Source organism: Alligator mississippiensis, chromosome 5 (assembly GCF_030867095.1).
Source record: "Alligator mississippiensis isolate rAllMis1 chromosome 5, rAllMis1, whole genome shotgun sequence".
Taxonomy (NCBI): Eukaryota; Metazoa; Chordata; order Crocodylia; family Alligatoridae; genus Alligator; species Alligator mississippiensis.
In genome coordinates this window covers 14,701,039-14,714,126 of record NC_081828.1, presented here as the reverse complement: position 1 = coordinate 14,714,126, position 13,088 = coordinate 14,701,039, and the positions used below count along the sequence as shown (strand labels likewise).

General features: G+C 40.6%; 1 protein-coding gene across 6 annotated transcripts in view; it reads right to left on the bottom strand.

The window, feature by feature from the left end:
* NFIA (nuclear factor I A) overlaps positions 1–13,088 on the bottom strand; it is a 310,278-nt gene that overhangs the window by 129,780 nt on the left and 167,410 nt on the right. For all 6 annotated transcript variants that reach the window (XM_019489142.2, XM_006277944.4, XM_014593910.3 and 3 more), the window contains exon 3: positions 5,674–5,739. In XM_019489142.2, the coding sequence (XP_019344687.1) occupies positions 5,674–5,739 (66 nt within the window). The remainder of the gene's footprint in view (positions 1–5,673; positions 5,740–13,088) is intronic.

The following is a 13,088-nucleotide window of genomic DNA, read 5'->3' as shown; positions in this document are numbered from 1 at the left end:
ATTCTTCCAATCTCCTTTCCAAGAGGACTTCTGGACATGTTCAAAGGATGTCAGTTCACGGTTTGAGTTTCTCACTGGAGAGATTTTGCTCCCATCACTATTTCTTATTGCAGTGTGTGGAGTCTTCTAACGAAAAAGAGACTTGTATTGGGTACTAATGTATAATTCAGGCTTTTCTATGTTCTTAGTTCAAGAGCAGTTCTGGATACAAACAGCACAGAGCCAAAATTTGGAAAGGCCGGTCTCTATGTTGGGAGACCCTTAATGGTTTGTTTTTGCTTTCATAGGCTTTGCCATTTACCCATCTGAAGTTGAAAGATGTGAACCTCTTTTATCTCCTTCTTGACCCCTTAAATTCCTCCTTTACCTGGTTTGGATTTTCATTTGGAGTCTTTGGTGAAGACCAGGCAGAAGACCTGTTATGGTTATAATATGCCTGTGTCCCCTTTACCTTCTTTTGTCATGATCGTATGCATTGTTACTTTGCTGAGAAGGTATGTAGCTGCTTGTGCAAGCACTGTTGCTTAGACAGGGTGGAAAACAGGAATGGCATGGCCATGGTTGGAACATTATCCGGTTACTCAGAACACTATATTTCACAGTGTATAGGTTGATGTGGTGTATAAGTCAACCCTATTTTTCTGATCCAAAAAATTAGGAATTTCATAGATCCGGTGTATAAGTTGACCTACCTTTTTGGATCAGAAATATGGGGTTCACTTGTACTGGCCCCTGTGTGCCCTCACTGTGGGCTGGGCACCCAAGGGGTGGGGAGAGGCACGTGCTGCAGTATTGCTCACATGGGACGGGGCTGGGCTTGGTGCTCCGCTGGTGCGGCCCCATACCCTGCGAGCGGCAAGCCAGGTAAGTGCTGAACCTGGTCCTGTCTGTCTGCTGTGAGTGGCACTGCTGAGCACTGAGCCTAGTCCTGTCCCCTGAAAGTACTGGGCTTGGTACTCAGCTTGGTACTCAGGCTTGGTACTCAGCTGGTGCAGCCCACGTAGCACCACTCGCAGTTGATGGGGTCATGCCAGTTGAGTGCCGAGCCTAACGCTGCTTGCATGGGATGGGGATGGAGACAGGGAAGGGCAGGGCTCGGCTGGCACGGCTCCATCTCCTGCGAGTGGCGCTGCTGAGCACTGAGCCAGCCATGCCAGCCAAGCGTGGCGCCGCTTGCAGGGAATGGGGCTGGACTTAGTGCTCAGCAGTGCCGCTCTCAGCAAACAGACAGGGCCAGGCTTGGTGCTCAGCTGGTGCGGCCCCATCCCCTGTGAGCGGTGCCAGGCTTGGTGCTCGGCTGGTGCTGCCCAGTCAGTGCTGCTTGCAGGGGATACCCTGCGAGCGGCAAGCCGGGTAAGTGCTGAACCTGGTCCTGTCTGTCTGCTGTGAGTGGCACTGCTGAGCACTGAGCCTAGTCCTGTCCCCTGAAAGTACTGGGCTTGGTACTCAGCTTGGTACTCAGGCTTGGTACTCAGCTGGTGCAGCCCACGTAGCACCACTCGCAGTTGATGGGGTCATGCCAGTTGAGTGCCGAGCCTAACGCTGCTTGCATGGGATGGGGATGGAGACAGGGCAGGGCAGGGCTCGGCTGGCACGGCTCCATCTCCTGCGAGTGGCGCTGCTGAGCACTGAGCCAGCCATGCCAGCCAAGCGTGGCGCCGCTTGCAGGGAATGGGGCTGGACTTAGTGCTCAGCAGTGCCGCTCTCAGCAAACAGACAGGGCCAGGCTTGGTGCTCAGCTGGTGCGGCCCCATCCCCTGTGAGCGGTGCCAGGCTTGGTGCTCGGCTGGTGCTGCCCAGTCAGTGCTGCTTGCAGGGGATAGGGCTGTGCCATGCGAGCGCCAAGCCCGGCCCCACCCTCTGCAAGCAGCGCTGTGGCATGTGTCTACCCTCCAGTTGCCCAGCTTGCATTGAGGAAGTGCAAGAGCCAGTATAAGTCAAGCGCCAAGCCCAGCACCACTCGCAGGGGATGGTGATATGGTGTATAAGTTGAGGTTGAATTTAAAGAGTTAAAAATTGGGCTTCAAAACTCGACTTATACGCTGTGAGATACGGTAACTGAAATCGTGATACCTGTAAAAGATGAGTGGTTCCAAACAAAAGAGTAATTAGTTGTATGAACATCAGTTTTATGGAGCTTAAGTGGATGAGATTTCCTAAATAATAAATATCATATAAAACAAAAAATAAAGGCTTACTGGAGGCCTTCTTTTTCAGGGCTATATAGTTGACCATTTTAAACGTACATTATTTAAGCTATGCAAAATATATATCTATAATAAACAGCTCTAGAATTTATGGAGTGGAGCTGAAAGGACATCAATACGCAAGGAGAGAGGCTGTGCAGCCCTCACAAGGCCTTTAAAGATTTATATTTTAAGTGAGGAAATGTATGCATCTCTGGGGTGGCACTTAATCCACTTCTTTGCCCCCCTAAAGAAATCCATGAAATGTGACCCCAAATCTGTCCTCAGCCTGGTCATTCTGGGGCTGACTTTAGTGCTATCAGGACTGCCCCTGTGATATTTTATCTGACTTTTAAACAATTTTTCCCCCTCCGTGGGCTCCATTCACTTCCCACTGAAATCAGTGGTGAGATTGGTTCCAGAAGGATTTGGCTGTATGGAATCGGTCTATGGCAAGTGCAGTTAAAATGATTTATTGTGCCCATTTTTATGTGTGAAGTTTTTCATTTTCTAAAACCTGCAGTTTTGCTTCGTCTTCATGTTTGGTAGATAACAGCTGTAGATCTACGTTGATCTCTACACCGGGTACATTGCAAGCTCTACAGGCTTTGTGCATTGAGAATGAGCTTAACATCAACCTGGATGGAATATGCTTTTAAAGCCAAGAATGTGTTCGATATGTCAGTCTCTTAAACAAGACACAGCAAACGGCAACTAATCAGATATACATATTTTGATACAATGAGGAAAAATACCCTTTACTAAAACTGAAAAGAAGAAATGTTTTCCCAATTGTTTTTAGGGAAAAAAGGATCATTAGCTAGGTCATGAGTGAAGTTTCAAGAATTCAATAAAAGCTTGTTTCACAAGCAGCACGGAGGCTCCAAATCTGAGAGATTCAGTTTCATTGGGCTTTTATACATTTTACATTATTAATCATTGAAATTACTGCTTTTGGGGTCACTGTTGTGTTACATGTTTCCTTAATACTATGTGCACTTTATGGTAAGACTTATGACTTAATAGCTGCAAAAGAATAACCACTGCTAATTAAAATAGTAACAATAACAGCAAGGCCAATGTCAGAAAGATTCTGGTTGCCTAAAAATGGCAAAATATTTAAAAAAATGAGAACTGGCAGAAAAATAATCACGGTTTAGCCAATTCACCTTTAAATCTGGCAGTTCTCTGGTTATAAATTATAATCACTGTAAGCAAGATCAATAAAAGAAGTTAGATCCTGCCCTTCAACGAGAAAAATATTTGGAGATGTGTCTAGAGATGGGCAAAACAAACACACTTAGATCTGAAACCAGTCACATTTCAGTGGAAAGAGGTATGGACCACCAAATGATACAAAATTTCACCAAATGAGCCTGACCCTGTAAGTTTTCCACAATAGGAAACTCCTATTTTCTGACAATTTTGGTTTTTGATATTGCTGAATCTAAGTATTAGCCCTGATTCTGTCCGAAGCCCACATCCAGAGCCCTAATACATGCAGAATCTAGATGTGGACACCCTCTTTTAAACATACTCACAGCTTGCTCATTTATTAGTTAAGAACCGAATATAATAGACATTGAAAACAATGAAAAGCTAAGCAATATATTGTAAAGATGAGAGGCAAAAAGCTTAAACAAAAGTAGTTTAGTGGATTTGTTAAAGGGTTATCAGAACTGTATCTTGTATATATAATAGTATTATAGACCATGGGCTCTTAAGGGCCATGTTTTACATGTTCCGGGTGTCGGGGGGGGGGCAGTGCTTTCATTAGAGCTGCTCTAATGAAAGCACTGCCATGTCTCGTGTATCAGCACCCCTGCACTTTAAAATAGCGGTGGAGGTGCTTGAACTTAAGCTCCATCGATAAGCTTTCAGTTCAAGCACCCCGCCACCATGTTTAAGCACAGAGATGCTGATACACAAGATGTAGGAGAGTGCGGCACTTCATCAAGTCTGCTCCAATGTGCCGGTATTCTAGCATGTTGGAGCAGCCTCGGTGCTCGTGTACAGGCACCCCAAATGCTTCAATTATGGTGAAATGTTTACAGAGAAGCCTTTTGTAATAAGTATTTATCTTTTTTCCCCCTTCTATACAGCACTCACATATTAGAGCTCCAAACTCAATTTGCTGTTACCATAACACAAATATTCATTGCCGATAATAATTACAGCCCGCCCCCACCCCGGCAACAAACAAATCTCCAAAATCAAAGCAATCAGGAATTGTATCCAACACTTGGAGTTGCCATTTCTAGATCCTAAGCAAAATATAAAGAGTTGGAAAACAAAGAATTTCAGCTGTTAAGGGGGACAATATGAGATTTAAACATGATTTTTTTTTTTAACATCAAGCTGTGCCCTTCATAGTTTCATCTCTGCTTGCCCATGCAATTCTTATCTAAGTTACCAAAAGTGGTACCAATTTGCTGGACCTTTTACAATGGAAACCTACTATTACCCTAGGTTCAATAGCTGCCATTGGTTCTATCTTTAAGCCGTCCTACTCCACAGAATACTAGTACCTGCTCACTGCACTGACCTTTTGGCATAGCTGGGCTCAATGGGATTTCTGTCTCTATGACTCTCTATTAAAATGGGGAGTAGCTGTTTTGCAGTATTCTCAAAATTTACTCACTTGTGGCTACCTCCTGATATAGGCTGATGGCTATCAACAGAAACAATAGTTTTAGAAATAAAAGTAGAAAAAGTAACAAGAAATTAAGAATGCCTTTGCTGTTCCCTTTTCCCTCATATAACACTTACAACCTTTTTAGAAATGTACCAATTAAAATATAGACCGGTCTGAAAACACCTTTATCACTCAAGAAAGGGCTGCTGCATTCAGAGGTTTCCATTCCTGCTTTGAGATAGCAATGCTTCAGCATCGCTGCCAGTCAGTTTTGTTTTGTGTATTTTTCGGGGTAGAGGAAAGCGCTACAGAAACAAAATGTTTCAAAGCAACCATTTTGTTTTACAAGATTACTGGAGATCCCTCCATCTAAACTGAGCTGCAAGCGTGCAGTAAGTCAGGTGCTTTAGTGTTACATTATCACAAAAATGTCAATAAACAAAATGAAGTTAAAAGCACCGAGATCGGGCCCTGTGGAAGTGAAAGTAATGCCGTCGGCACCCCCGAGGGGGTCGTGACTCATGACCCATGGATTGAATGCTTCTGCTCTAGGCAAATAAGCACCGGTGCTCCATACGGCAGGCTCTATCACAGATCCTCCTAATTAAAACAATTTTTAATGGAATAAAGGTCTCCCTCCAGGATTGAAGAGACAAATGCTACTGTATTTTTATGAACCCATGGCATTTTAACTATGATGTAGGTACTCCATTCATTTTCAGCTGCCTACAGTCAATAGTTCAAAGACTGAGCCGTTTTTTATTAGGTATATGTGCTCAGTACTTGAGCACGAAAAGCCTTGTAAGCATGGACTGTTGCAATATTCCAACGCAGCAGCAGGTAAAAACTTACCATTTTCTGGCTGGTCCTTAATATCAGCTTCACTTGGCTGGCTGGGACTTTCAGATTGACTTGAATCTGAAAAACATAAAATACAGCCAAAAATTACAGGGTATGCTATGGAAAGTAGATCAGAGGCGCCAGACTTCCTCAAAAGGTTGAGAGTACAAACTAAGGCCAGGAATGTTGCACTAGGACATGATAATGCAAGAAGCCCGGCACCCTGGTAACATTTACGCTGGGAAGAAACTGAATCTTGTTTAAAGCACTACCTAGGGTGTTCAGCCTATGCATTAGCATAAATTAGGCTTCAAGAAATCTTCCCTTTAAAGGAAGCTGATTTAAACTACTTTTCTACGTGGCTCTTATAACATAAAGACTTGGTCTGACACACAATAAAGCATAAAGTTATGTTTTCAAACTAGCATAAGCAACTCTATAAAAGCCAAAGATTGCTGCTGGTGTGTCACAGAAACAGAAATTTGCAGTACAGATAAAAGATCAGATGGTTCTCATCATACTTTCATTGTGGTTGCAGTTGTATAACGCCCATGAAATGAATGGCATAGCTCCTGATTTAGAGTGGTATAATGCAAGATCAAAGGCTTTCGAATGTGTACAACTAGTGAGTTCTACAAGTTCCCACTTATAAGTCTCCAACTAACATATTAATTCACTTGCCTGGAACAATAAAATGACCCATAAGAGCATTTCTGTAGTCTTTTTATATTGTATTACCTTTCTTATGTGCTAAAAAGTGTTTTTGTTAAAAAGAAAAATTCTTCTAGCAGAAATTTCAAGTAAACAAAATTTTTTGATTTATCATTATTTTTTCCTGTCTCATTTGCACTTGGAAAAAATATTTTGTGTCGGAAAGAAAATCTTTTTCTAAAGTAAAGCTCCCTATTAACCGAGTGTCCTCAGGGCCACAGAAAGATTACAGAGTTAAAGGAAATACCATTTTATCAGTTCTGGGGACAAAACAATTTAGGATGAATTTATTCTTTTATCAAAAGTTTTAACTAAAACCTCACTTAAATAATGAAACCATTTATTACTATATAAAAACACCTACATTTGTGGTAAACCTATTTCCTCACTTCACCTTGACTCTGCAAGGTTCAGAATTAGCTGCCTGAAATTTGACCACATTTCAGTGAGAAGTCAATGCAAGATCAAAAGGTCATGACACTTAACTGTGATTAAATTGAAAATCTTACTTCTATTGCAATAGAGTGATAACACCACCCCTTCTTTTTCTTTGAGGTATTAATAGCACTGAAAGAAGCAGCACTACTAGTGACCTTGGGTCAAGCAATGCTAATTTATTGCTTTAAAAAGGCTCCTTGCTTTTAAGCAAATGAAGATTTTAATTACCGCAGAGTACTATAAAGAAAATGCCTATTTTAAATATTCAAATTTTTTTTTACCTGCTGACTATATGCCTTAGCTATCATTCAAAAGCTTAGAGGACAATCCCGTATAAATTAAGAACTACAACTATTAGGAAGTGTGCACAAAACAATTCTGATAAAATGTGTAATAAAAACATTAAAATGTATTGCAAATCAAATTCCAAAGCATATATCTGTCTTTAAAATGAATTTGAAATTCTGATGAAAAAGAACTGGTATTATTATATGCCTCCACCAATACTATCTTCATCTATATCCTCCCCACATTTTAACACATATTAATCATTTCTTATAGGAAGCTCATCTGAAAAAATACATTTAAATCTTGTCTCTGCTATTTTGTTTTAAATGTAAACCTTGTGGGTTGGCTTTGTCTAAGGTATCCTAGGCTCAGGGGATAGCAGACTGTCTATAAGATAATATGCTCAGTGCTGCTATATTCTGGGCACCAGTTTTTGACAGGAAGTTTCATGCTTCCAGTGCCACAAAGGTTAAAAAATTCAGTCAACATTCAAAGAGTAGTTCAACATATTTCATTGTATGAGGCACACTGTAGGGTTATTTTTCCCTTCAGCAAGCCATTGTTCAATCACTATTTGACCTTTAGAACTAAAATAAGGCAAAAAATGCAGTGAAAATGTATTTTTAAGTTACTAAAGAACTAGGGGAATAAAACCGTTTTTCCTGAAAGAATAACAATTAAATAAATCATTTAAAGGGCAGGAGAGATGAGTGATCACGGGTACATGTACGGCGGACGAGCAAAGAGCTGGCATACTTTTGATGGCCAATGTGGCACTTTTAATAGTCCGCAGTGCTCCATGGCCGGGATGCAGCACTGACACTGGGTTTTGCGATACAATGCAGGTTTGTTTATGCTTACTGCTGCTCTCTAGACACCAGAATTAGTGGTAAGAGAGACCCAACTGAGCAAACTGAAAACACTTGTTCACGTTTCGAGTCTTGCCTCTTTCCCCATGTCTAGCTGCTATTATGTATTTTGCTTTAATCCTCTTTTTATTTACGGTATCCTCCCGGAAAAAAAACAACAAAACCTCCCTCCCAAACAAAACATCCCCCCCCCCCAACTCCAAACCGACTAACTCTAAGTGATGCTTTTTTTGCAAACAGCTGAAGGATAATGAAATTCAGGAAAATATGTTTGAAAAATACTACTGTGGTAGTGATCTGCTAAAGCTACCAACATTTTTAACTGGGCACTTGTCTGCTGAGAATTGTTATGCAAGGTACCATTTTGTGGAAACCCTAGATAAGGACACTTGAAGAAGGCATTTAGCCAAAATGTTTCTATGCAGAATTTTGCTTCCCTGGTTTTAGTCAGACGTCACAGATTATCGTCTATGTATAAACGTGCTTCCTCATGGTTAAAGGACTGACAAAACTCAGAGCCGCTGTACTTTACAACCTTGACCGCGGCTGCACAGTTTCACTCACCCTCCACAATTCATTCTGCTTTTTTATGAATTGGCAATAACTACCATTATTTTTCATTGTGAAAGAGGAAACTTTAAAATCCCATTTTCCAAATGGCTCACATTTTGTGCGCTCTGATACCCTGCTGAGTCAGTTAGCCAAACAGGTGACCAGAAGAATAAATTATTTTTTGCCTCTATATAATTGATATAAATGGAAGTTCATTTTCATAATCATGTGCATTAAATCAACAAAATCACTTATTATACATCAGTTTAACAATTAATTTAATTTTCTCTTCTCTATATATTTGCTAGATACACTTTACTATTTTCTTTAGCAATGGTCATGCCAGTGAAATGCTACCACCTGCAATAATTAGTGCCATTGGAAAACATACAAAACAAAATATACAGTAGATGGGAGCCCCTCTTGAAGCCACAGCCCCCTGCAGCAACGAGTTTCACTGGTGCCGTACACTCAGGCTGGTAAGAAGCCAAAGCACTGTATATTACAATAAAGTGCACATTATTAATGGGTGTATTTAAATAATTTCCGATGGAGCTGGAAACGTTATAGTGAGGTAGCACTATTAGATTTGCTTTTTTCTTTAATCTAAGAATTTAGTTTTATGTTTAAAGAAGCTTAATCTTGAATAACACAATTTTTTTTATTGTAAAAAAGGCCTGTGGATAGATGTTTAACCCTAAACTAACCAGCTAGAGTTGGTTTGCTCGAGTACCTTTGACTTTGGATGGTTGGACAACAAGAATTCAAATAGAACTAATATCTATATTAATCACGGCCAACTTTCTGGAAGCTGTCTCTGATATTCTGCTTGTATTTTCTGAGTCTTTAAAGACGTGGCCCTTACAAACCTGCTCCTCTGATTTAACAGTGTTGATTATGGGAGTTCTTAGTGCGATCCAGAATTTGGTCTCCAACTGAGGATGGGCAGGGCCTCTCACCTCAGATAGGAGAGACTTGTAGTTTTTGATGCTCTGACAGTGCAATTTATGGGTGTGCAGTGCGAAAAGATAGCTGGGATGTGTACCACTGGATAGGAGTAACCAATTGTGTGGCAAGGGTAAACTAGCAATTTTGAAAGCTTCACAGAAAACTTTGGGTTGTAGGTTATAGCAGTATCAAGAGAATAATGCTCTTGTCCTTATTTGTAAATCTGAAACAGAAGGGGAAGAGCCTCTAACTCCTTTCTACAATAAAATTACCCTAGTTTTACCAACTGCTTGTGCCATAATGGCAATCAAAATATATGTATTTACTTACCACTGCTGTAACATTTTACAATTATGTTACTTTGGAGAAACAAGACACGTTCTCGGAGAGGTACGATATGCCAAACAGTAAATCTTTCCTGTCTTAACATTTTCATTCATGACATTTGGTGCTTTCCATCTTTAGTTTTCCTATTTAAATCCAGATCAAGCTGGTAGTGACCTAATATGACCAGTCTCCATTTTTTGCTGGTATATGTGAAATGAATGAGTGGGTGTCAGGTCATTTCCTGCTGATGAGACGTCCCCAACACAACTGAACCCCGACTACCCCTTCTTAGCCCAGAAACCAGTGGATGAACTGGCATGGAGATGGGTTTACCCTCTCGATGGTAGAAGGGGGGTGGGGGTCTCTTCAGGATAAAGGGAAAAAAGCTATCAGTAAGACCCTATAAGCATTCTGTATTGCTACTGCCCATGCTGATTTTGTTCCTTAGATACATTAGAGCGCTCCCTTCTCTAGTATCATCAGTCTAGCACCTTTCATAAGCACTAGAAAATGCACAAGTTAAATTTTCTATTCATGTCATGTTTTAGGGGAAAAATATTGTATAAGAAACTGCCATATTTTTATTTAAGTTTCAGAGCCCTATTTGTATTAAAATATTTATACATCCGGGTTGCGTTCATGCAAAAAAAAATTCATCTATAATTTTGGGTATGGATTCTACCAAAGATTTATATATGTAACAAACATCTAAATCACCGCCCTTTACACAGTTCTATGTGCTGAGCTTAAGGGATCACTGATTTACAAACAGAACCCAGCTTACGTATTGAGATTTTTGTACTTACTTCACTTTCATCGTATACTACACATGCATATTATAACGCACACGCATTTGTATTGCGCTATATAGCCTAAAATTTACATGTGTAGATATTTGGAAGGCTACTTATATTTCTTTTAAATAAGGCATTCATCTCTGTTTCAATTCAATCCACCACTTTTAAACCAACTCTTTTATAGGGAGTTCAAAGTGCCCGTGTTTTATTATTTATCATACACCTCACCCTCACAAACGTATGCCCATGCCGATCTAGTTCTTATTTTAGGTACTCTGTTATGTTACATTCCTTCAGCTCACAAATAAAGGTTTTGCAGCAATTCCAGTCTGGTTTTTATAAGGCAAGGACTCTTAATTCCTGTACACTGGGAAAGAGATTATCTTTGATAATGGAAATGTAAATCAAAGCTTGCTGTTGTTTATTCCAGACAGACATTTGTGTGTTAAGTCTGTTTATCAGGCAACACTTTGTCTAGGCCAGGAAGTAGTCAGCCTTTGTAACAAGATGCATACAAATGATTTTCCCATGAGCCTTTGCCACAAAACTTTTGTGGCAAAAAAACTCCTTGTTGCTTCACCAGTAAGACGCTACTAAGCTACCCCATAAGTAGACTAGCAACAAAACAGCTAGCTAGACTATGCTGATGAGTTTGAATGAGGCCAAAACATGTGCCCACAGTCTGTTGCTCTTTATTGTAAGCAGACTTTGTGTATTACATCTGTTTATCAAGCAACACTTTGTCTGCGGAGTCAGGCTTTGTAACAAGGTAGATGCAAACAGAGATGCCAAAAGCTCCAGGACGAACTTGTCTGAAGCAAAAATTCCTCATTACTGCATTTGCGATAAGAAACAGGAGCAACTTAAATCCTTGACAACAAGCCTAGCCGTGCCCTCAGACTGTATCAAAATGTTTTTTATTTCAAATCATCTTTCTTTGTTCTTGTGAGCCCACGAATGATTTACTGGTATCGTGTGATAGGCTTGAATGCAAGGAATCTGCGTATTCCCATATCTGTTTCTTGATATTACAAACAGGCATTTGATTCGCTTCTAAATGTTTGTTTTTAAACCAGTTTTCAGCCTTTGATTGCTGCTTACTGATTCATTTCTGGAACATTTTCTATTTATTCCTTTGCAGTAGCAAACGTTAATTTTCGACTTAATTCAAATTGTCATCAAAGGCTTCCTTAAGAAATCCCACAGCACAGATTTTATTTGTTATAATAAAATATTCTTAAAGTAAACATCATGCAACTGTGTTTTTTTAATTCCAAGAGATACAAAAATCCGTTACCCAAAGGATTCAAATTGGTTCAGCCCTTTTTCCTAGACAAAATAAACACTTTAGGACTTTACTTGTTTGTATTCTCCTCAGTGGTGCTGTATGCATCACCAGCTAAAAACAAAGAAACTTTTAGCTGCTCAGACAAAATGCAGAAGCTCCCCAAACAACGAAGCGGGGGGGTGGGGAAGCATTCAGAAAGTCTGACAGTCCATTCAATATAGGGATGATGGCCATAATGCATCCAGGGTCCCCTTGCTAATTAAATATGCATTGGCACAGTTTTGATCGATGCAAGCCATGGATCAGATGACACACCTGCAAAATCTTGAGCCCAGAGCTCCCAGGAAAAGGAAAATACAGGCTGTCTCCTTATCTTTGTTTTCAAAGGCTCTCAATTTCTGTGCTTAGATATCTAATTTAATTCTCTCACCCCTCAGCAAACTGGATTAGGAAAGTCAATACTGCCTTTGTGCATCGACAGGAACACACAGCTTTCCTTTTATTCAATTTAGCCATGACCTTTAGACAAAGATAATGACAACTGTCTAAAAGTAAGGTAAGGCCGAAAGGAAGAACCTATAGAGGGGCCCCCTTTACTTTCTGTGATTCCCTGCCCCTGGAATTGCCCACCAGATGTGAACAAAAATCTGGAATTTTTTTCTTAGACATCTAATACCGATGTAATGGAACCAAATTCTTAAAACCTAGGTGAATTACACTCCACCACGAAAAAACGTTTAGTTGATATCACACTTCAGTCTCGGGACTATTGCTGGACACTCACCAGTCGTTTCCCAAGAGATGGCAATTGCCCTGAAGTAAACAATCAGCCCAAATGTATATAGACTTGTTGTTGGGGTGCTATTTATTCAATGGACATTAAGGCTAAGTGCAGATATTCAGGGGGGTAGGGGGAGGTTAGACTGGGTTAAAAATGCCACCCAGTCTAACTTAGTTTGCCCAGGTGCTGACCTTACACTTAGACCTGGTCTCAGTGATTGGAAGTCCATCTAAGCCCATAACATTACAGACGTTCCAGGCACACAGACTGGGCTAAAAATGGCAGAACCCAGCCTAAGATAGACCTGGATTGATGTCGCCTCAAACTTAATTGGTCTCTGTTAGACTTGTGCATGAAACTTCTTTTATGTGTGCAGCCCTGGCGCTGGGAAAGCCCAGCCACTGTCCCCGCCCTGGAGCTGTGCTTTT